The sequence below is a fragment of the Pavona decussata genome, unplaced genomic scaffold, assembly GCF_977016875.1.
Source record: "Pavona decussata unplaced genomic scaffold, jaPavDecu1.1 SCAFFOLD_43, whole genome shotgun sequence".
Lineage (NCBI taxonomy): Eukaryota > Metazoa > Cnidaria > Anthozoa > Scleractinia > Agariciidae > Pavona > Pavona decussata.
The window spans coordinates 140879-164868 of record NW_028145465.1 but is presented as its reverse complement, the minus strand read 5'-3'; the positions used below and the strand labels follow the sequence as shown (position 1 = coordinate 164868).

Sequence of the window (23990 nt, the reverse complement as noted above, 5' to 3'; positions counted from 1 at the left end):
GAAGACGGGCTATTTGCGTTCCAGTGGAACAGGACAAAATATGCGTGGAGTTTGTGCGGGATCTCAGCGGCGCTCTCAATCGTCTAGGCACAAGGAGAAACTTTTCTGTGAACATTGCAATGAAACTGTGTCGAAAAGCCAAATTTTCAGGAATAAGCAATTGTATTTCAACGAAGCTTTTAAAACCTGGGGCGATGGACCAGCCACGGCGACCTATTCTATGCCAGATCCCTTTTGATCAACGTATTCCTCTAAAGATGGAACTATGACTGAACAAAATCCAGAAGGTAAGCATGTCACGAACTTCTTGTTGTTGCTGAGCACTTTAGCTTGATATTGTTATGATAAATTCACACATCCGTTTGTTATGGAAGAGCGACCTTAGGTGTGTTACGTACATTTTGGAAAGTACCGGTCTACGTGTTTGCCAACTGATTGATAAATTTAAACTGGCAAAATCTAAAATCTTTAACAAACAAACAAGCAGGTCACTGGTCCAAGGTCACTTTCTGATCAAATCAAGTGCATTATGGGTAACCAGGGCATCTTAATGAGTGACTGTAAAAATAACCACTTAGTTGGTGCATACATGTTGACCGAATTATCCACTGTTGGCACAGGCTGTTTTAAAAATGGCACGGATAGAATCTTCTTGCAAGAATCTCAGTGATTCTCGCGAGACGAGATTCTCGTATTGAAAGACGCAACTCTTGTCTCGTGAGAAACAAGACGAGACTGGTAACTTACTTTTGAGCGGTACTGTAATGGAAGACAGCTTGTACTCAGGAAAGCACAACAACTATAACTTGTCAATGTTTGTAAACATGTTGCTTTTTACCAAAAATAGAATAATCAACAAAAGCTTCTCCAGCCCAAAATTTTCAAATAAACAATACTTATGCTTTTGGAAGCGGTGAGGGTAAAAGGTGGAATGAGTTTGCGGAATGGAATGTGGAAAGACGTGCGGAATGGCATAATTATGCAAAATACGAGTTGCGGAATGACATAATTATGCGAGATACGATTTATGCATAATGACTCACAGAAATACATTAAACTGAAAAAGCGCGCCTTTTTTTGGGCGCCAATTTGCAAATACAGCCTTTTTGTAACCATTCAACCGAAGAATGCATCACAAAAACCCAAACGATGGTATCTTCGAATTCAAACTTTTTTCCTTCGATTCTCATCGCATAGCCGTTGATGCAACATAGCAGCTCGTGGACTTTTATCGTTCGCGAGTGAACACAGGATTTGTAATACATTTGCATTAAAGAGGTTTGTTTATTTACGTAACCTGGTTTCCATTCCACACGAGTCGTCCGCCATTACGGGAGATGTATACAACTCAATCGAAGGCTGGTTAAACTTGACATGTTTCAAGCTTTCACAGCGCCTCGCAGGAAAAAGACGTGAGTAAAGAACCGCCTCTGTTTATTATTGAAACGATTTATGTCACTTGTCGAGGATTTATGACGAATGTGCTGTGGTTCGGTCATGCTCATTTCCGTTGTTTTACGTTTTATATTAATCAATTTATCATCCACAGCCAAACACACACACACGCAAAAAAATAAATAAATAAATAAAAACGAAAATAAAAATTTAACCGCAAGCTATACCGCAGAACGCTTTCCCCGTATTTTGACGTGTAGATTTCGGTTTTTTATTTTCGAAGGAAGGATCTTGATGAAACAAATAAAATTTTCAACTCCAAGATTTTATTAGAAACAATATCTAAGCAATTCGGGAAAGATTTCCGCACAGCCCCATACATTATTTATCCATGCACAACTGTCACACTAACCACTTCCAAAAACGACGAGCGTGAAAACAAAGTGTGTGCCAAATGTATAGATAATTATGCATGGGGCTGTGCAGATATCTTGACGCAACTCGTACTAAAAATACTGTAAGAGACTAATGTCACTTGAAGCCTACTTTCTTGTATTGTACTGGTTATCCAAAACCATAAAATCTTGGTTTTAGAGAGGAAACATGAAATTCAGTCCACTTTGGAGAAGAGAGGGGTAGGGGGAGGGGAACTGCAATAACTGTTGCAACGTGTTGAAATAACACCCATGCCCATTTTTAACCATGAATAGTGCATGTCCCTCTGACTTATCAGTGATGGAATCACCTTCAGCGTGTATACTTTACAGTTAGAAGAACTTGCAAATAAATCATACTGATAACATCCCAAAATATTCCTAAGATGGAGAAAGCTTCTTCACCACTGTAACAACTATCATCCATCACAATGGCTGAACAATCCAGTCACATTGTATTTTATTTCCAAAGTATAAAACATGTTACCCCATACATTATTCTGATCTTTGAAGTGGGTATCTAAGTAGGTGTTTCAACATTATGCTAGCTTATAGTGGGGCAAAGCCTTAAAGAATATGTTAGTATTATATACTGGTTTTTCGGCTTGTTTTTCTTCTTCTTTTACTGACCATATTTGTCTGATACTTGTACTGTCTCAGACAAATAAAAACTAAAATTGATCAGTTTTTAGAATTTGCTTTTAAATTTTGGCCTAATTAAATGATAATGCATCTTTGTTGTATGGTGGCAAGGTTCCACATTAAATCAATTTTTTTTTTTTGTACATTTTACAAACTGTAAGCAAGAACATTACAACATCACTTTGAAAACGATAAGTTTGTTGAGTTGTTTTCAAATTACATTACATAACTAATTATGCAATGAACAACTCATTTTTTGGCGTGAAAACAGCCTTGTTTATATTATGCTTAAGGATCTTCAAACTTTATGTTAAATGAAGATACTGTTTGTAGAGTTTTCGTATTACAAGCGTTATGTATGTGGACATGGGAACTGCTATGACAACTAGAATTACCAGCTAAAGTTATGGTGGATATAGTTTTGGTTGTCATAAGAGAGGATCAAGTATATGTGTGGGCTTAATCCTCTAATGGTCTTACATGACTTATTGGAATGATGACGATTCCCCTTGGTTTATTTTTAGGTCAGTCATCAAGAATCATAAAAATTAATTTTTAAAAAAATTATGTGTACGTAAACAAAAAACAAAAAAACTCTGGTTGTATGGTTGACCTAAAAAAGTCACAAATAGTGAACAGCTGGGTATGTATTGGAACATGTATGGAGAATTCATACTTTTGATCCTCTCTTGCTTGTTGTTGTTGTTGTTGTTGTTGTTGCGAAACGTTAACTCCATGTGAATAGTTAGTTATTATTGCTCTACACCTCAAGGGGAAATAGGAGGTCAATTTTAGGGCAATGTCAAAATGCTTGTCCCTGACAGGGGTTGAAAATGTGCAGTTTTGTACCATTGCGGTGGAAATCAGAATCTCTGCTTTCAAAGCCTCAAAGGAAAGCTTTTTTGTTCTGTGCAATGAGGAAACTGCTTGATTATTTCAATATTTTGTTTTGGTAACCCTTAAAGAAACTACATTGGGGCCACACCTATGCCAAGAGAGTCTGGTACAATTTAGAACATTCTGTTCAACATTTTTGACAGCTTGTCCCTTCAGTTTTATGTAAGAGTCCCCCCTTCCCTTGAGGTGCAAGTGTGGTTACATTACATGTTTGTAGAGCTACTTGAGTTACTGTTGTTGAGCTACTGAGCAATCCAACCATTTATGGGTTTACCTCTGCGAGACCTGTGATACTCACCAATCAGATAAAACAAGGAAAACCAAAAAAGTCAACAATAGGTTGACTCTAGGAAAACTTCACAGGCTCTTGTAATGAGGCACAGACCATAATACCGTAAAATTCCGGTTACGGGTGGGGATACGTAAAAAGGAAATGTCAACGGCTTTTTTAGGGGCAAGGGGGGAAGGGGTGTTACGTGTTTATATAAAGATCAAAGATGGGCCAATAAGTGGAAGAGTGGTAGGGGCTTATCACGGAATAAAATTTTCGTTTACAAATAGATGGCCCAAAAATCGAGGCGATTTATTAGCAGGGGAGGGGGACTTAAAACCGGGATTTCATGGTATGGGATAACCAGTACAATACAAGCTTATATCGATTCTTTAAAATAAAAAAAAAGGAAAAAGAAAAGAAAGTAGATAAGAATTATGGTATGGTATTAATTACCGAGGCTTCAAGTGACATTAGTCTCTTACAGTATTTTTAGTGCGAGTTGCGTCAAGATATCTGCACAGCCCCATGCATAATTATCTATACATTTTGCGACTCACACTGTTTTCACCGTCGTCGTTTTTGGAAGTGGGTTAGTGTGACAGTTGTGCATGGATAAATAATGTATGGGGCTGTGCGGAAATCTTTTCCGAATTGCTTATATTTAGATATAGTTTCTTATAAAATGTTTGAGTTGAAAATTTGTTACGTCAAGATCCTTCCTTCGAAAAGAAAAAAACCAAAATCTACACGTCAAAATACGGGGAAAGAGTTCTGCGGTATAGATTGCGGTTAAATTTTTATTTTCGTTTTCATTTATTTATTTATTTTTTGCGTGTGTGTGTTTGGCTGTGGATGATAAATTGATTAATATAAAACGTAAAACAACGGAAATGAGCATATTACCGAACCACAACACATTCGTCATAACCAGATAAATCCTCGACAAGTGACATAAATCGTTTCAATAATAAACAGAGGCGGTTCTTTACTCACGGCTTTTTCCCGGGAGGCGCTGTGAAAGCTTGAAACATGTCAAGTTTAACCAGCCTTCGATTGAGTTGTATACATCTCCCGTAATGGCGGACGACTCGTGTGGAATGGAAATCAGGTTACGTAAATAAACAAACCTCTTTAATGCAAATGTATTAAAAATCTTGTGTTCACTCGTGAACGATAAGAGTCCACGAGCTGCTATGTTGCATCAACGGCTATGCGATGAGAATCGAAGGAAAAAAGTTTGAATTCGAAGATACCATTGTTTGGGTTTTTGTGATGCATTCTTCGGTTGAAATGGTTACAAAAAGGCTGTATTTGCAAATTGGCGCCCAAAAAAAGGCGCGCTTTTTCAGTTTAATGTATTTCTGTGAGTCATTATGCATAAATCGTATCTCGCATAATTATGTCATTCCGCAACTCGTATTTTGCATAATTATGCCATTCCGCACGTCTTTCCACATTCCATTCCGCAAACTCATTCGACCTTTTACCCTCACCGTTTTGGAAGTAGATCAAAGAGCAATTTTATTGCGTGCATGCAAACACACACATAATTTACGCAGACACTATTCAAAGCAATTTCTTGGGCTTAAAGTATGTGAGGCTAATTACAGCAGTTAAAGAATTTTGCCTCGTTAATGATCAGATCACTTACACTACAGTAAAAAAAGCATAGCAACATATTTTGAAACAAAACAGAAAATTTCCATACTGTAGGGTTTTACCAGGTCTTTAGCCTGCGTAGCAGTCGTTTCCGTTTCCTTCAAGCCAAGCGGGGTAAGCGCGCGAGGGCATTGGGCAAAAAGGAGCAAAAAAAGTAGGAGCGGGGGGGAGGGGCGGGGAAGGAAAGGAAACGCCTGCCGCTGAGCCCAGACATTTTACCGAACGCCCCCAAATGGCTTCGCTCCCTTGGGGCCACTGTCACGTCAAATGTCACATAAGAACGATCATTTTTAACTTCTGGTAAATCTCAGCGAAAACAGAATCGCGGCGGGCAACTTGTTTACTTCAAGTTGCAGTATATTTTAGAAGATTTTCTCGAACTTTACGTCGCTCGAACAAAAAGTAGATAAATTACCCAAGAGAAATTTTAATTATGTTTTAGAATATCAACTCATTTGCTTACAGCTGCAATTACAGACAGAATGAGCTTGTCCCACATGGCTAAAATACTTCCTCGCGTTTCCAGTACAAATTTGTATTTCGCGTAGCGTGAAATACAAAGTCGTTCTAAAATATTGAAAACTTCCTTTTCAGACCGTGGTTAGAACTGAAATTTTCCTGCAAAGTATTTACTTGAGGCCTCCTATATCTATTTATGATTACAGAGTTTGAATAAAAATTTCTTTGTTCGTACGCGAAACAAGCTTTCAGACCAGCCAATTTTGCTTCCAGCTTTTCGTGTCTTTGAGCCCGCCGACAGCCAGAACAAATTTTCTTAAATTTTTAAAAATTCCGGCGGGATTTTGAAAAAGGAATGACACCATGTTTGTTGAGACGATAATACCTACCAACAAACCAAAGCGCAATGAAAACTATATTTTGAACGTGACCGAGAATTTTGATTTTGCTTGATGTTAATAGACATTCGCTCTTAAAGTAGTCCTTTGCTCCGGTTTCAACTGAATTAACGTATCTCCCTGCGAAAGCAGTTTAGTCGTTTCCAAAGCAAAGCAAACTCGAAATCGAAAGGACACTCGAGAGAGTTCTTTTCCGCCTCGGCCATATTTTCATCTTTGATAAACGGTTAACCGAATGTCGTTTTGGTCTAAGAGTTTGATTGACGGACGATTGGCCAATGGTAATACATCATTGCCTCCCGTTCGCTGACGAACGGCGTTCGGTAAAATGTCTGGGCTCAGCGGCAGGCGTTTCCTTTCCTTCCCCGCCCCTCGCCCCCGCTCCTACTTTTTTTGCTCCTTTTTGCTAAATGCCCTCGCGCGCTTACCCCGGTTGGCTTGAAGGAAACGGAAACGACTGCTACGCAGGCTACCAGGTCTTCTAAAATCTGTTTGATGTCCGAGGCTTGGTTTTGATTTTTGAGCAGAATTTACATGTAGATTATTTCAAGTCTGAATGGAAAATGGATTTTTGTTGCCTTAAGAAGACCTCAATGTCCTCTATTTTGGCAGGGATATGTCTTTCCATTCTAAGTTCCACAGACCTGTATCTCAATATTATTGTAATTAAATGAAAACATAATTATTTGTTGAAAATTGAGAACTGATCCACAAGGTGTTCCATTTTTATAATAAAATTGGTCTTCTGAAACCAAGAGAGAACCAATATCTGTTCTTTTTCTGATCCCAAACACATTCCCAAATTTAGCCACTCTGCAGACTTATGCGCATGGTGACATTGTGCTTCTGTACCGACTATTGTGAAAAACTGTTTCCAAAAGTATTGAAACTGCTTTCAAAATTCATCTTATTTTGAAAACATTCATTGTTGTTTTGGGAATTTCCTTCTCATAAATAGTATTAAACTAATCCAGCAGATATTAATACCACTTTAAAAACCATTGCCTGTAAAGAAATCACTCTTGGTTTGAGCATATTTCTTTGGTCAAAAACCATGCTGAAGCTCATGTTTGGTTTCCATCCTTCCTGTGGCCATCTCATTCGTATCATCCCCTGAGAGACATTAACAAGGTGGCATCCACTTGCTATTGCAAATTAAAATTACCTCCTTTCACTAATCCTAACAAGAAGGCTGGGACTACATGTATGTTACATTTTGACTGGATAAGAAATGGGGGAGCAGGGATGGCACAGTGGTGAGAGCACTTGCCTCCCACCGACGTGAACCGGGTTCGATTCCCGGACTCGACGTCACGTGGGTTGAGTTTGTTGTTGGTCCTCGTCCTCGCTCTGAGGGTTTTTCTCCGGGTTCTCTGGTTTTCCTCCCTCCACAAAATCCAACATTTCTAAATTCCAATTCGATCTGGAATCCAAGGGCCACAGGTTTGTCAGTCGTCAGACTGTTAAGTGTCACCCTCGTTAAACAAAGTTGATTTATGTCAAGGTTTAATTTTGCACTCTTTGTTTGACTGGTTTATCTTCAGAGTCTTCCAGTGCTGAGCATTCTGAAAGCAGTTCTGGTTTGCCTGATCACAAAACAAACTCTCCAAACATGGAATCACATAAATCTGTAGAGGTTAGTGTAATTATTACAAATGTTAATTAAATGCTTGTTGATCACAAACTGAAATAGGTAAAAAAAGTCTTCTTGAGAGCAGAGTTACATTGTACAAGAACTAGGTTCCATTGACATGTTAGACAAAAATCAAATAACTGTGATCAAAATTTACATGTATATTAAAAAGGCTAAAGAAAGGAACGAAAATAATAATTATTATTATAAAGTATATATGTAACGACCTTGTATAATCTCTTTGGAATAATACATATATTATTTTAGATTTTGACAATTAAAATCTGCGATAAAATATTGTAAAACAGCACGACGTTTCAATGTTTCCAGAACGTCATTATCAAGTGAGAGTAAAATAATGAAATCGAGTATATGTAGTGATGAGATGAATAAATTGAAAGCTAAACAAAGAGCTTGGCTCTAATGGAGTCGCTCTGGGTGTTTAAATTGGGTCTTATTGTTATTATGTACAACATTTCATAAACAAGACAATCCCATTTCGTGCTACACTTTTTGAGCATTCTAAATTGGCTCTCATTGAGTAGGCCAATGTTCCCATGGGCATTTCTCAGATGGTGACCAAGTGTCTTATCGAAACAATGGTTCATTGTGCAAAGGAATTGTCCTCTACGCATCAAGCATTCTTCGATGAATGTAGGAATCTAAAATCTATGTTTCATCACCTTGCTTACCCTAAATTGGTAGTTCTTTGGTGAATTGTATCATCGACAAATGTGATTATTTCTCTACACCAGATGCTGAGACAAAACCTTATGAAACTTTAAGAGTCAGTATTCCGTTCAAAGATCAAGTCTCAGCGAAAATGGTCAAAAGGCAAATGCGCAATCTCAGTTCAAAAATCGGCTTTGATGTACAACCAATTTACACCAGTAAGAAACTTGAGCAAGACCTAAAGCTTAAAGAGATCAAGCCACGCATCGTAAATCAGCATAGCGTTGTTTACTGTTTTGAATGTGATTCGTGTGATTCAAATTACGTCGGATATACGACGCACCATTTGTTTCAACATATCGCTGATCATCGATACTCTGCCATTGGTCGCCATCCGAGAGATGCCCATGGGAACATTGGCCTACTCAATGAGAGCCAATTTAGAATGCTCAAAAAGTGTAGCAGGAAATGGGATTGTCTTGTTTATGAAATGTTGTACATAATAACAATAAGACCCAATTTAAACACCCAGGGCGACTACATTAGAGCCAAACTCTTTGTTTAACTTTCAATTTATTCATCTCATCACTATATATACTTGATTTCATTATTTTACTTTCACTTGATAATGACGTTCTGGAAACGTCGAAACGTCATGCTATGTTTTACAATATTTTATCACAGATTTTTATTGTCAAATGTTTAACTAAATCCTTACTTATTCGAATATTTTAGATTTGTAGACTTTTGCTATGAAGCAGAGCTCGAGAAATTTTTTATCTTTTGGAGGTGGGGCGGGAACTAAGTACTAAGTACTAAGGCCCTGTTCAGACTAGGTAACCATGCCAGGGCCCTGTGCCCAGCCACTTAATCCTTGGTGCCCAAGGAGCAGTCATATTCTTATTTGTCAATATAACAATCTCCATTTTGTTTACTGTCGGGAAGCACGGCGGAAAAGCATGGCAACTGACAGACCAGTACCCATGCTAATGACCTGTGTCATTGTACTACCTGTGCTTGATCATGGTACTGAGATTTTTACTTGGGCACCAAATAAAAGCTATGGTCTGTATGTTCAGACTATTGCCTGTTCCAAAGAATGTTACCTAAACACCTAGTCTGAATGCGGCAAAAGTCTCATGAGGAGCACTGTGATTACTAGACTGGAAAAGAGAACATCGGAAAGTCAACTTGAATAATCTTACAGAAAATGTTATTTTCCTACTCTGATAAAGACATAAATGTTAAGAGAATTCCAAAAATCAGGGCAAATTATTAATAACATTTGTATATTTCATTCAAATCACTCAAACTTCATTGTCTTCTTTTGAGTGATTTTTAACAGAAAAAAAAAATCAATTATTGCAGTACATCAATGCAATGTTATGTAATCGCACTAGGCCGAGTAGAATTAAGGATTCATTTTCATATGTATTTTCAAAACTTTTGCAAATTGCCTAGTTGTGCAGCAAATAATTTTTTGCTGTTTCTTGTAAGAAATGAAAGTTCACTTTGAGGAATTTCCTTTGTTGCTGTAGCACTTACAGTCGAACCAGGTCAAGCGTACCCCCCTAGACCCTATTAATGGATCGATTATTTGAAAATTGAACCCATTAGTCGTTTCAAAGAATGCATTCATTTATTCATTGTTAACACGGATCAATGATCAAATTAAAATTCGCAGAACATAGATCCGCGCTAACAGTAAAAGCAATAGCCTGTAAAATTCAAACTACAGTACATTTGAAACAGCTCGTCCGTTCAAACTGTTCCTGCATGTTGTTGACACATTCATATAATTCGTTATGCAAATTTGGTCATGGCAAGAGCACAGAGTCAAGCGCTTGCAAATGAGTCGGGAAATTCCAATTTATCTTTCATGTATAGCATTACCTACCTTGTAGCATGAAAAAGTTTGGTATATATTATTATTTCACCAGACTGTCCATTATACGTCGACGAATAGCGCAACACATGTGCTGCCATTGTCGAAGGTCAACTGAAATGAACATCTTTCATTGTGAGTTCGCATACTTTTCGCTATATTATAAATTTGCATATACCTCAAAAAGAGAACCGTTTATTATAATAAAACGCCGGCTTTCAGTCCTTTTTCATTTTTGTTTTTGAATAACTAACGGAAAAAACGCAAGTGTACAAACGTAAAATGTTCATTTAGTGATCATTAGTGAGTTTAAATTTACGCGACAGGACCCACCGTGCCTGGTTTAAAAATGCAAATTTTCTTTCTGACAGTACGCGTCGACTGCTGTAAATCACGAGAAATCTGCTTTTTGGAAAATCCACTATTATATAAATCAAGAATTGCCGCTCTGAATATATTGAGAGGAGTTTTTCTCGCGGGCTTTCTGGTTTTCTGGTTTCATGCATTATTTGTACCCTGGTTCGTATAATCCAATCAGAAATCTAATTTTGATTTGAATACTTGAAACGACTAACGGGTTCAATTTTCAAATAATAGATTCATTAATAGAATCTAAAGGGGTACGCTTGACCTGGTTCGACTGTAATTTCCAAGTATTTTTTTGGCACAATCTGCCTTAAACAGGGCTTCTGATAGGGTGCGACAAAAATTTGGAAATTATGCGGCACTTTTAAGTCTCATTATGCGACAAGAAAGGCCTATTGTGCGGCAAACTATGCAATTTCATTTTAGCTAATTTAACCTTGTTTTATGAGGTCGAAAGAGGAGCACAATCCAATTTTTGCTGTTCAAGAAGCAATTAGAGCACGGAGAAATGAAGAAACAGCTGATATAAATCATTTGTTGCCTCATTTCAAATTATTGAAAATCAGATATTGCTAATTTGGTCAAGTCAGCGTTTGTTGCTCCCCACATGCATTTTTTTTCCGCGTTCCGCTTGTCTGACTCAGCTTCAAGGTCACAAACTTTCGAAGATGATCAACCACTATCATTTATATTGCACGAAGAGCAAAACAACAGACCATCGTCAACATAAAATGTTCCTTCGGGGTACTTTCTTGCCCTGTCTTTTGTCCAAATATTTTAAACAGGAAGGTGCGATCTTTTTTTCTCCTGCGAAGAAGCGCTCGGCGTTTTAACAACAAACTTATCATAATGAGGATGTTTGTTTCAATTAAAACAAAATAACTACATGTTGCAAGTGACTTTCGAGCAGTTTTCACGCCAATACCCAGGCGACATTGCAAGTATGAAGGGATCAAATGACGTCCTAAAAATATATCAATGATTGTGATTGGTATATTTACACAATTTAACGATTGTTTATTCCTTGCCAATGATCACTCGCTTAATATTGAAAACCAGCACCAGGTCCCCAACATGTAAAATGAAGCATAGAACGCCTGTCTGTTCGCATGGTCAAGGAAGGAAGGCTTCCAGGTGATTTTTGACGCCTTTTGAAAGAAAAAACTCCTTGAGATAACGCTTAAATTATCAGAGAACTTAACATTAAGGGAGATTTTTGTTCTTTTTTTCTTAAATTGTGCGATTTTGTACAAATTCTGCGATTTTTCATGAATTATGCGATTTGTTACGATTTTAGGTCAATTATACAAAATCGCAACATCGCATAATATCAGAAGCCCTGTAAAGAGTCAAACCCCAAAGAACCTGAAAGAAGTCATTGTTGCCGCAGCACAAAATGAAGAAACCATCTAAATGTAGAAATTGGGTGCTCAGATAATCAGTGGCAAGAAAATGCCCTCTTTTTCGACCAATTGGCAATCAGTAACTTTGCCCCCTATGTATTAAAGACAGTTATCCTTTTTTCTACAGGATGAGAAAGATGCTCAAAATGTGGATGAGGAAGAAAATGCAGAAGATGAAGAGCCTGAATTTTGGGATGATTTTCCTGAGGCAATTCTTGATGACTTACACTGTAGGCAAAGAACAGCCTCTCCCAGAACCACGTGACAAGTCTACAGTCTCCAAGAAAATGACATCCCTGCTCCAGTAGTTCGTTCTTTTTATCCTTCTCTGGAAAGCAAATTGCAAAATTAGCAGCAATGGGCTTGAATGGCTTTTTCGTTTCCTTTTCAGTTCTTGCATCTGGTTGGCACAACATGTCATTGTGAATATCTTGTTAAATTCTGCACTATGTTCCCAACTTCCCTTTACGTACTACGACAACTGGTTAACCTTGACCGTGATGATTTTGTTAAATACGTGGTGTGTCCCAACTGCTCATCCCTGTATGACCCTGGTGACTGCACTCAACAAATTGGAGGAAGGATTGTTGCAGAGTGCTGTATGCACAAAGCTTTTAAGAAGGGTAAGGGAGCAAGGGAATGTGGAGCGAGGCTGGCAAAAAGAGTTGTGCTGTCAAACGGAAAGGAATGTTTTTATCCTTTTAAAGTGTACTGTTTTAACAGTGTGATAAACCAGCTTGAGACCTTGCTGAAAAGGCCCAACTTTGCCGACAAGTGTGAGCATTGGAGACAGCGACAAGTCACAAATGGGGTTATCAGTGATATTTATGATGGCCAAGTATGGAAGGATTTTTTAACGTTCAAAGGACAAGACTTCTTAAAATCACCAAGAAGTTTAGCATTTGGCTTAAATGTGGACTGGTTTCAGCCCTATTCAAGACGGAGTGATGTTTCAGTGGGAGTAATTTACTTAGTCCTACTTAACTTACCAAGGGAAGAGCGCTTTAAGTGGGAGTCAATGTAATTCTTGTAGGTGTCATACCAGATATGGAAACTATGCCCAAGAGTATAAACCCATTTTTAAAGCCTTTAGTAGATGGGATGCAAGTCCTTTGGAAAGGGATACGGCTGATTCATGTCTGAGTCACATTCCTCTTGTATTCCGTGGTGAAATTCTTTTGGCAGCATCTGACATATTTCCAGCTACTAGGAAACTTTGTGGTTTTAAAGGCCATTTAGCTGAAAGGGCTTGCTCCAAATGTTTTAAAAGCTTCTCCGTGTCTGTCAAGACTGGAAGGGATTTCTCTGGATTTGACAGAGAACACTGGCCAAGACGATGTAATGGCTTACATTTACACCGAAGATATGCACACATGGAGAGGAGGGATTACCAAGCTGGATGTAGGAACTGGTTTTGGAAGATTACCACATAAGATTGCCTCTAACCATGGGAAATACGAAGCTTCACAGTGGAAAAACTGGACAATTATCTACTCAACTAATGTTCTTCATGGTCTGCTACCAAATGAGCATTTGAACTGTTGGCATTCCTTCGTAATGGCATGTCGCCTTCTCACTGTTCCAGTTCTTTCACACAATGATCTAAACAAAGCTGACATGCTTTTGCTTAAGTTTTGCCGTCAGTTTGAGGAACTATATGGAAAGAATGATGTTTGTATAAATATGCATCTTCATTGCCACTTGAAGGAGTGTATTGAAGACTATGGCCCTGTCTACAGCTTTTGGTGCTTTGCCTTCGAACGCTACAACGGCATCCTTGGTAGTACTGCCACTAACAACAGGTCAATCGAAATCCAACTCATGAGGAAGTTTCTTTCAGAGCAATTTGTTTTCAATGTTGCCTTACCTGAGGAACACAGTGAAACTTTCACTCCCTTCTTCAATAAGTACCAAACATCACAGATGCCTGTAAGCATACCCATTGGCTCATCAGTGTTGTTTCATATGTCAGCTCATGGACAACTGGGCACCATTAACTGGTCAGACATAAGCTGCCTTAAGCTGCCAAGTTCAAATAAATTGATCCCTTTGGATTCCGATGATCACCAGCTCCTAGCAGAAACCTACCAAGCTATGTACCCTGAGAAGCACATAGAACAGGGCATGGTCAGTGAAATGTGTAGAAAATATAGTTCTGTCATATTAGCTGGAGAGAAGATTGGTTCTATGTTGGAATGCAGGTCCCTTTGATCACCAAGGGTGATGGCTTCATGGGCAGATCGTGATGGTCAAATTAAACCTACAGCAGCGATAAGACCTAGCTTTGTAAAATTTTTCGTAGTGAGCACCATCCGATTCGAAGAGGATATCTACCGGAAGCATGTTTTTGCATGTGTCAACTGGTACAAAGAGGATTTGCAGAGGGAACTTTATCGTCGCCCTGTGGAGATCTGGAAATTAAGAACTTTCAATCAACCTTGACCTGCAAACTTTATGCCTGTGCAAAGATACCATTGTAAGTTTGCTGCTGCATATGAGAAAATTAATGGAGTTGAAAAGCAGATAGTGTGTCCAATCCAGCGCACTTTCTGCTAATTCTATATGTACCATGATGTATTATCAAGAGGGAGATTCTTAGATGTTGTTACTAGGAAACATTGCTTAACATCATATCTTGGAAATTCAGATTAGCTGTTTGGTCATGTTTGTTGCATCAGAAAGATTCGAAAGTGTTCCATTCACAATCGTATTTGGTCTAGCTAGGCCATTTGGCTAGATAAAAAAAAAACACTTTTGAATGGACACACTTTGCCTTGAAAAGTAGTTCACAGTTGTCAATATGCAAAACATGGTGTGTTCATTTATTAGAATTTTCATGATGTGACTAAGCACAATGTAATTCAACATTTTCTATTTTGTAGCATTTTTGTCTTTATTAACAGCAATCATTTAGGTCAAATTATAAAGAAAGGCTGGATTCTCTCTGATTTGGAGAGAAAGATGGGTAATTAACCTCCCTTCCTTTGAGTTTAGCCAGTTGAGGGCTAAATGTAGCCTAGTTCCTACAGGCTGTAGGTCTCTTTCTGTCTTTCATCTCGGTCTATCCATTTCAGTTATATCGCAGAAAAGGAAATAATTTGCGTTGACCTGGGAGAAAGCCACTCACCTACCCGACTAGGCAATGTAAAATGCCTTATCCGGCCATGAACAATGGCAATTTTTGAAAGTTAGATTTGCTTGCCCTAGGACGTCTTGCCTAGGTACATGTACTTTAGAAAATGCTACAAAATAGTGAAGTATGACATAATACTGCTAGCAACAGCAGTTCTGTAGCAGCTGTTCCCCATGAGACACTGGTTAAGCTGGACCTATTTAAAGAGAATGTAAGAGACAATAAAGGTATTCTTTGAATGCATCAAAGTGGGCTGATACCAGTTTTTCAAATTGATATCATACCGCGATAAGAGTACAGTGTAGCAGTTGTTTACCCATTTTGAGTTACCGTAACTCAGGTCTAAGACTCAGGCTCAGGTTAACGTTATTACAGTAACTCCTTAAGTACTCTTTAAAAAAAACAATACAATTTAGCTTCTGTTAAAGAACAAAAGGTTAATTATTTATCTAGAAAATGATGGCATGCTTTATACAATTCTTTCTGTAATACTACAGATTGTTAATTGAAAACTGCAACACTCTTGTATGGAGTTACACAACTTAGCTCAATATATATGTAATTCGGATCTTATTCTTGTGTTTATTTTCAAGACTAGGAAAAATTGTTTTACTTTGAGGGGTGTGCCCTCAAAGGAGGGATTTTTAGGTTTAGAAGTTACAACAGTGCCAAGGACTTTTTGGGATCAGCTTTATTTAAACTTGCTATTTTTCTTGTAATAAATAGTTCTTTTTGTCCTGGCTTGGTTAGACCTATGGATATTTTTGTGTATTCAACTACCTCTACATTCGCACGTCCATGCCTTTTTTAACCTGAGTTTCAAGCCTTCCTAAGGGGAAGGGGTAGGGGGGGGGGGGGGGAGGGAGTTGGGGCCTCTTTGAGACGCCAGTACGTCTCAGTACATTATGTCTAATTGCAAAACTATTACTGTAGACTTAAGGGTGTAGGTTGTTGACTTAACCAGATTTAGGACTGTAAAATTTTACTGTACAAGTTAGATGTGTTAAAATAAAAGGTTCTTATTGGATTGTAAATACGCGGCCTTTAGAATTGCATACTCTCCCTGTGAGTATTAGAAGTGCTACACTGCAGAGTTTATCGTTTTTCCCATTTTTGTATAAAATCCCATTAATTCTTTTTGAATCACTGAAGTTAGCGCTTCCCCACATTTTTGAATGTGAGGAATGTCATGACGGGACCGGCTTCAGTTTGGAAACAGTTCACAGCGTCTAAAATCAATCTCCTATTGATATTTAATGGATTCATTTTCCATCCATTTTCTGCCTTTTTGAGAATATTTGCACATTGTTTGGAGCTCTGATTTGAAATCATGACCAGCTTTATTTCGTTCATTTTTTAATGTAACTTGATGCTGAAAACACACGGCCAAACTCTTCACTGTCTTTGTAACCATTTCAGCGTACCACATCACCGTGCTATCGTGTGTTTTCGTCATCCTAACCCTGTGAAGCTCGGGCGAAGAATTTTGGTTATATTTGTGACCGTTCATAAGATCGTCCCATGCTTTGTTCATCCGAGTATTACTCTTGCTCCAGAGGCCCGTTGACTTTAAAATCAAAAAGATCAAATAACTCCATTCGATGCCCGAATATCAAATGTGAATTCTGTTGCGGCGATACAAAAAGTTTCAAATATTCACATTCAATATAAAGAGTACTCTTGGCAAAGGGACCATGGGACGGGCAAGCAGTAGAAACTCCTGATTGTGTTTAAGAATGCAGCCAATCAAGAGTCTTTATCTGATCTTTAAGTCCCTTTATTAACGACTTAAACCTCATCTTTACCTTACGTTACTTCATAAACATTGAACTTTTACGAGGCTACGTAAGGACGCGTAAAGTTTATGTACAGCTTTGCGCAAATTTACGGTCTCTTCAAAGTTTTGTAAATTTGCTATTTCGTCATTGTTCTGTTTTGTCCGAAAGTTAACGTTTAGTCTTCTAAAAATCGCTAAAATTTCCAAACACTGTTAAATACAAGCACTAAATCCAAAAACGCGCGGTAAAATAATCTGTCTCGTTTCAAAGAAGAATGGGTGACGTAGCGCAGTTCTGGGTATATGACAGTTACATCGAGTGACTGCAAAGGCTCTACCGATAAAGACGACTTCGCCAAAAATTTCTCAGTCTGCAATTCTCCTTCCATTTGGAAGACTATCTAGTAACTGGACTAGTATTTGTCGCCAATTGTATTTAAGAAATTAAAATTGAAAAATAAGCCCTGGAAAAGTCCATCGGTCTCAGAGAAGCTAAGAGAGTCCACAAGAGATCTTCAACTAATCTTTGCTTCGCAAATGATATGAAGAATATAATCTTAGCCAATTCTACTTTACGGGCCCTTAAGCACCTTTACATAGGAATTAAACCTAAGGTTTACTTCGGCTTTAAGGACTTACGCTTTACGCAACTTTACGCATTCTCGTAAAGTTGCGTAAAGTTCGGTTTACAGGATTTCACCAGCTGTTAAATTTTACAACGAACACACGCCAGCTGGAGGGAAAGAGTTGCCACAAAGGACGTACATACTTTGTAAAGGATAGACTGTCACAGTTCAAAAGGTCAATTTCTCAAAAGCTTCTTTATGTATAACACGTTCGAATTTTAAGGGAATTCTAAGATTTCCGAGGTCTTTCAACTTTAATTTAAAAGGCCGGTTCACATGATACCATGTGTATCCAAGCGTAAATCGAACGCATATTTTGGCAGCCGATATATTTCAACTTTGGCTGGTATATAATTAGGGCGGTTTGAACGAAAGAGTCCGCTCGATTTGACAAGAAAGCTGGTGCTCTGCAACATATTTCCTGAATCAGGACTCGTTTGGCTCTAACTCGTGTGTCAAAATACAGAGAATATTCGTGTTCCGATACTGTCGGGCCGCAAAATTCGCCATCAGGTAGTAGCGTGCATTAAATAGCAGCTTATCAGCAAAAAAATCTAAACAAACATTCTTCTGTTAACCTAAATGCTGTGATGGAACTCTCGTTTCCCCTTTGGTTACAAATTTATCATCCAAATGCTGCCGGTTTCCGTGTACACTGCGGGAAGGCTTATAAATTCCGCATCAAACCTAAGCAAAGACCTTTCAATTGCTTTCGCAGTTCAATAAATTTCCATTGTTTTTCTAGATGACCACGTCTTTTGACTTGTGTAAAATGCAAAACAGAAAGATAAAACAAAAACACAAGCAAAAAGAAAAAAGAGCAAGAGAGAATACAAAATAAAAACCAACAACAACAACACGAAACAACTTGTAAATGAGACAAGAACTGTTTAAAACGAAATCTTTCAAATAATTTGGTCAGTAGTGAGTTAACACTGACGTTTTCAATATCAATTGCTACTACATTTCAAACTAGTTTTTACTTTTTGATTGAGAATTGATTCACACCTAGTTACTGAATTGAGGCTGCACGCGAGAATATACTTTAGGAAAGATAAACACCAGATTTCTCAGCAAGCAGCGCCAGCCCCTGGAGTTTTGTTTTACAGACAAAGGAGTAGTTATACTTACAGCTCCTGCAGCTGTTTATTGTTATCAAAAACTCCTTTGGGTAGTTCCTTCAACTGGTTGTTACTCAAGTACCTACCAACAAGAAAATGAGGATTGTCCAAGTTCTTAGTAAGTTTATATGATATTCACACACTTTATTGGCTAAAACTTTTAAAAACAGGACCGCTTCAGTTGATGGGATGGGTGATTCGATAAAATAGTCGTTTCTTCCGACTGCTTCAGAATCCTTTTTTCTTAAAACCAAAGAGGCAGTATGTATGCATAATTCATCAGGCACTGGATTACTTATAAATAGCGGGACTAGTTTTAATGATTGTTTTTTTCTCAGAAATGTTTGAAATATGTCAATACTGACCAAGTCCCTTGGATGCGGGAAAAAACATTCCACTTCAAGATATCATGAGCAAAGACCGCTACGTTTCTAGTCATCCGTTATAACCGCAGATATGCCGTCATTCCAATTCCCGCGTTACATAAAAAAAAGCCATTGCATCGGACGACCAATAAGGACCCAAGAAGCTCACAGTTTCACTTTGGACGCTTACAATTGTGAGCTGTAAATATAATTCAAGTAAAATTGTTGCAATAAAGGTGGACGTTACGCTGTGATACAGTATTTCTTTTTTTATCGTTGTCTTACCGATCCTAGCATCGGTTCCCACGTTTCCCGTGTGACTGATTTCCCTCTACCCTCCCCTGTTCTAGAGCTTCACACGCAGGCTACTCAAAACGTTACAGGATTTCACCAGCTATTAAATTTTACCAAGAACTTATGCCAGCTGGATGGAGAGAGTAGCCACAAAGGCGTACATACTTTTTAAAGGCTAGTTCAATTTCTCAAAAACTACTTTATGTACAATGTTCGAATTTTGAGAAAATTATAATATTGCCAGGGTATTTCAACTTAAGGCCGGCTCACTGATACCAGGTGTATCCCAATGTAAATCGTACTTCTATTACAACATCCGATTTTTTTTTTTAAATTTTATTGACATTGCGGTTTGTACGAAAGTGTCTGCCCGATTTAATAAGAAAACTGGTGTTTGTCAACATATTTCCTGAATCCGGACACCATTGGCTGTAAATCGTCTGTCAAATATATACAAGAGGTTCGTTTTCGGATACTCTCGAGCCGCCAAATCTGTCGACAGGTAGTAGCTTGTAAACCGGCCCTACAAAAAGCGTTAAATTGCAGCTTATCAGCCAAAGACAAAAAAAAAAATTATTAATATAATCGGTGTCATCGAACTTCCGTTTCCCCTTTTTTTTTTTTAATTGTCATCCAAATACTGTTCAGATGTCCACTGCGGGAAGGCATATCCATTCCGCATGCATCAAATATAACCAGAGGTCTTTCTTTCAATCGCTTTAGTAACTCAATAAATTTACTCTTTTTTGTTCTAAAGCATGCCCCCAGACAGTTCACAACACGAACGGGGACACTTTTAAACGACCACGTCTTCTGACCGGTAAATTTTAGACTCCTTTTTAGCTTTTATTACGGTGGTGTCATTTAAAGTGTTAAATTCTTCTTTCTTTGCGAGTTTTTCAATGCGGTCTTGTAATTTGTTGGCACGAATTGTAACTTGTGCTTAGGTGAGATATACTTTCTAACAGATAGAAATAAGTTAACATACTTTTCAAATTTATGGAATCCAAAGTTGATCTCTGTTTAAACAACTTAGCTAACATATTTCATGGCTCATCATCTGCCATTGCGTTTCTCTTCAATTTCTCACCCAAGTCGATAGTGACCACAAGCGCAATGACCGCTTTCTTGGTCACTCTTTGTTTCTGTCTTTCTTACACCGGTAACCTATGACTTGTCACCTGCGACCTTGTCGACCGCAAGCTGTGACCCCTAACCGTTGCCCTGCTACTATTATTTGATGGTTATGCTCTTCGGCGAAAACAATAACATTGCATGTTCAGCAAGTCTTCTCTTAGCATAATAATTTATTCTAATATTATAAACTAATTGCGATTTTGAGACGGCAATACCACATTATATTGACCGCTAGTTTGGGGAAATTATATTCCGTTATTGGGCGGAGTCGCGTAGCAACGAAACCCAATACGGATTTTTTTTTTCTTGCAACGCCGTCAATATAATGCCGTATTGCCATCTCAAAGTCGGAATTAGTTTTGTATCGCGATTCATCCATTATATAGACTAGTAAAACTGAAAATAAATTATTTAGCGCCTAGTCAAAATGTATATTCTTGCTACCTGCAAACGTATCCATGGCAACATTTTGCACGCGCAAACAAATTTCGTCGCGGGATATTTGAAATTTGCCGGCAATTTCGTAATTTTTCGTGTCTTAATGTCTAAAATCGTTTAATTGGAACAGAAGAAGCGTGGAAATTCAGTGGAAGAGTTGTCGAGGTCCAATATTGTTTTCCGTAGTGATGAATTGGGCGAAATGCCAAATGTTTTTTTTCAAAGAGTTGTTTGACACCATCGATACCGAAAGCGAAACAGTAGAGTCGCCAAGTAAAGATAGCGAGCCGAAAGCTAACGAAACTGAGCCCCAAACTGAGCCGAGAAAGAAAAGAAGTAGCATTGTTATCTTAGACGACGAGGAGATTGAAGAGTTCCAGAAAAAAAGCAGGTCGCGAATTCAAAGAAAACTGTCAAAGGAACTGAGTGCTGCTCGTCGCCTTCAAGCTTGGTACAATGATCGATATGGCCAGAAGCTGCAGCAGACAAGCAACAACAAAGCCAACGCTGCCGACCTGCTGAAGCACTTCTTTCTCGAAATACGAGATACAAGAAAAGATAGACTTGGCGAATAATACAAGCCGTCCACCCTGAGCACTTACCGAAATGGTTTAAGAATATTTTTTTTTTCTCGAAAGAAAGAACGACGAGTCTTTCGACATCTGAGAGGATGAAAAACTTAAAAAGAAGCTTGCTTTAAAAAGAAAGCAACTAAGGCCGAAGGAAAAGAAAACCGTCCTAACACGGCTGATCCGTTAGATGAAAGTCATATAGAGAAGCTGTGGACGAGTGGTGCTATTGGTTTGATAATTCCGCGACAGTTATTACATCTTATATGGTGGAACAACACCATATTGTTAGGCATGACAGGCCGATGAGAACACTTCCACTGTAAGGTTCAGGACTTCACAGACCGAGGAAAATTCTATGAATACACAGAGCGTTCCACAAAAACGAGAACCGGGGAAACTGACAACCCAAAAGCAAGACGGAAGTGCAACAAATATTTCATGGAAAGGATGGTGAGAGAGATCCGTACCTTGCGTTAAAGAAGTATTTAAGCCACAGACCAGAGGGTATCGGCGAATTTTTTTTCCAGCCCATCCAGAGAAGACATCTGGTATGAGAAGCTTCCACTGAAGAGAGACGGACTGGCCAACATCATGAAAAGAATGGTCGAGAAGACAGAAATCCAAAACGAGGGAAACTTTACCAACTCCGCGGGTCGAAAAACAGTTATTCAAAGTCTTCGAGGTCATTTTGATCCACTGGCAATCTCTGAGCTCGCTTGGCACGCCTACCAAAAGGCTACCTCCATCCAGTCCTACAGTCAAAACGCCGTAGAAACCCAGAAGGAAATGTTTGATCGACTGGTAGAACCGGGAAGATGCTCTAAAGTTGTTTACACAGCACGGCCACAACTGTAAACGCGACGAGCGCCGAACACTGACAGTTGTTCTCCAATCTTTTTGATTGTTCCATTTTGAACTCTTGCCAGATTAACATTAACTTCCCAAATGGCCAGTGACGTTCAATTTCATGACAATGTTAAACGTTGTTAAAGTGACATTTCCTCTGTTAATGGAAAAATGAATTTACAAGACTTAAGCTGAAGACAGTCGGAATATTTTTTAATTGGAAACGCTTGATTGTTTTGGAAGTTTGTTTTGAAGTTTTGATAATTTAATCACTAACCGCCATTTCAGATCTCTTAGAATTGCAGGTTTTTTATTAAAATGAATTGAAAAGTATTGTATAATGAACATACTATTTGTAATGAAGATTTCCAGTGAAGAGGTAAATTTGACGAAAATTGTTGAAATGAGAGCACTGAAGCCCGTTTTCAATCAGTAAACGAAAAGTTCAATCAACTCTGCAAGGGAGTTCGGAAAACCATTTGAATAAAGCGACGCCCGTCACAGTCAGTTTTGACCAATCACAGGCTACTTTTTTGACAGAACATTTCGAATTTAATGCATACGGACTGGGCAACCTAGCTCAGTGTCGCAATCTCAATTACTATTTTGGAACCAATCACAGCCCGCAGAAGTGACACGGCAATACCGCGTGATATTGACGTCTCTCGCGTAAGACAGAACTATAGAGAAATCGCGATTCCATAGCATAATGCCATATTTTGCCATGGTCCTTTTTGCGGGTTTAAAAGCAAAAATGATACCCATGTTGTCAACAAACCACTCAAAACCCTTCAACAAGAATTCCCGTGTCCAAAGTTCAGACAACCCTCGGATCTTCAATGCGATGTTGTTTACAAAATTCCATGTAAACCTGTCCTTGGAACTATATAGGAGAAACTGGAAGATTCTTCCAAATCCACAAAAAGGAACATCAACGCAACTTAAAGAACTATTCTAATGGCTCTAATGTTGCCAATCATGCGTGGAAAAACAATCGTTGCATTGATTTCGACAATGCTCGTGACGGTTACCGCTTACGTAAAACACTCGAATCCCGACACACAGCAAAAATTGTAGACGCGGATAATCCAAAACCGTTGCCTAGGCAATATTCCATTTTATTGTAATTAGTCCTCATTTAAATTTTTATCTTTTAGCTTTTTCCACACTTCTTTTTTTATTCTCAAGTTTTAGCACCCTTTTTGTATATATTTCCGTTTACGCGCCACATTTTTCACGTTAAAGGCTAGAACCTGATAGCAGAAAGCTCATTTTTCATAACATTTTTAACCACAGAACGCTTTTTAATCCAATATGTCTTATCCTGGTTACGGCTCCGCAAAGACTCTTCTGTTAACATAAATGCTGTGATGGAACTCTGGTTTCCCCTTTTGTTACAAATTTATCATCCAAATACTGTTCGCGTAGTTACTGCGGGAAGGCTTATAAATTCCGTATCAAACCTAAGCAAAGATCTTTCAATTGCTCTCACGGCTCAATAAATTTCCACTTTTTTTTTCTAGATGACTACGTCTTTTGTTTTGTGTAAAAAGCAAAACAGAAA

At 38.4% G+C, this 23990-nt stretch overlaps 1 protein-coding gene, 1 long non-coding RNA gene and 2 pseudogenes across 2 annotated transcripts in view; 3 read left to right on the top strand and 1 right to left on the bottom strand.

Moving 5' to 3' along the window:
- The window catches only part of LOC146482798 (uncharacterized), a 123737-nt gene that overhangs the window by 59506 nt on the left and 40241 nt on the right, over positions 1 to 23990 (bottom strand). Inside the window, exon 13 of the mRNA XM_085106703.1 lies at positions 18785 to 18856. Coding sequence (XP_084962829.1) covers positions 18785 to 18856 — 72 coding nt within the window. The remainder of the gene's footprint in view (positions 1 to 18784; positions 18857 to 23990) is intronic.
- Positions 7 to 12485, top strand: LOC146482800 (uncharacterized). Its single transcript, XR_014864039.1, has 3 exons — positions 7 to 287; positions 7703 to 7794; positions 12245 to 12485. It is a non-coding gene; the product is annotated as an uncharacterized LOC146482800 (long non-coding RNA).
- Positions 8349 to 9192, top strand: LOC146482801 (uncharacterized; annotated as a pseudogene).
- On the top strand, positions 12487 to 16078 carry LOC146482799 (uncharacterized; annotated as a pseudogene).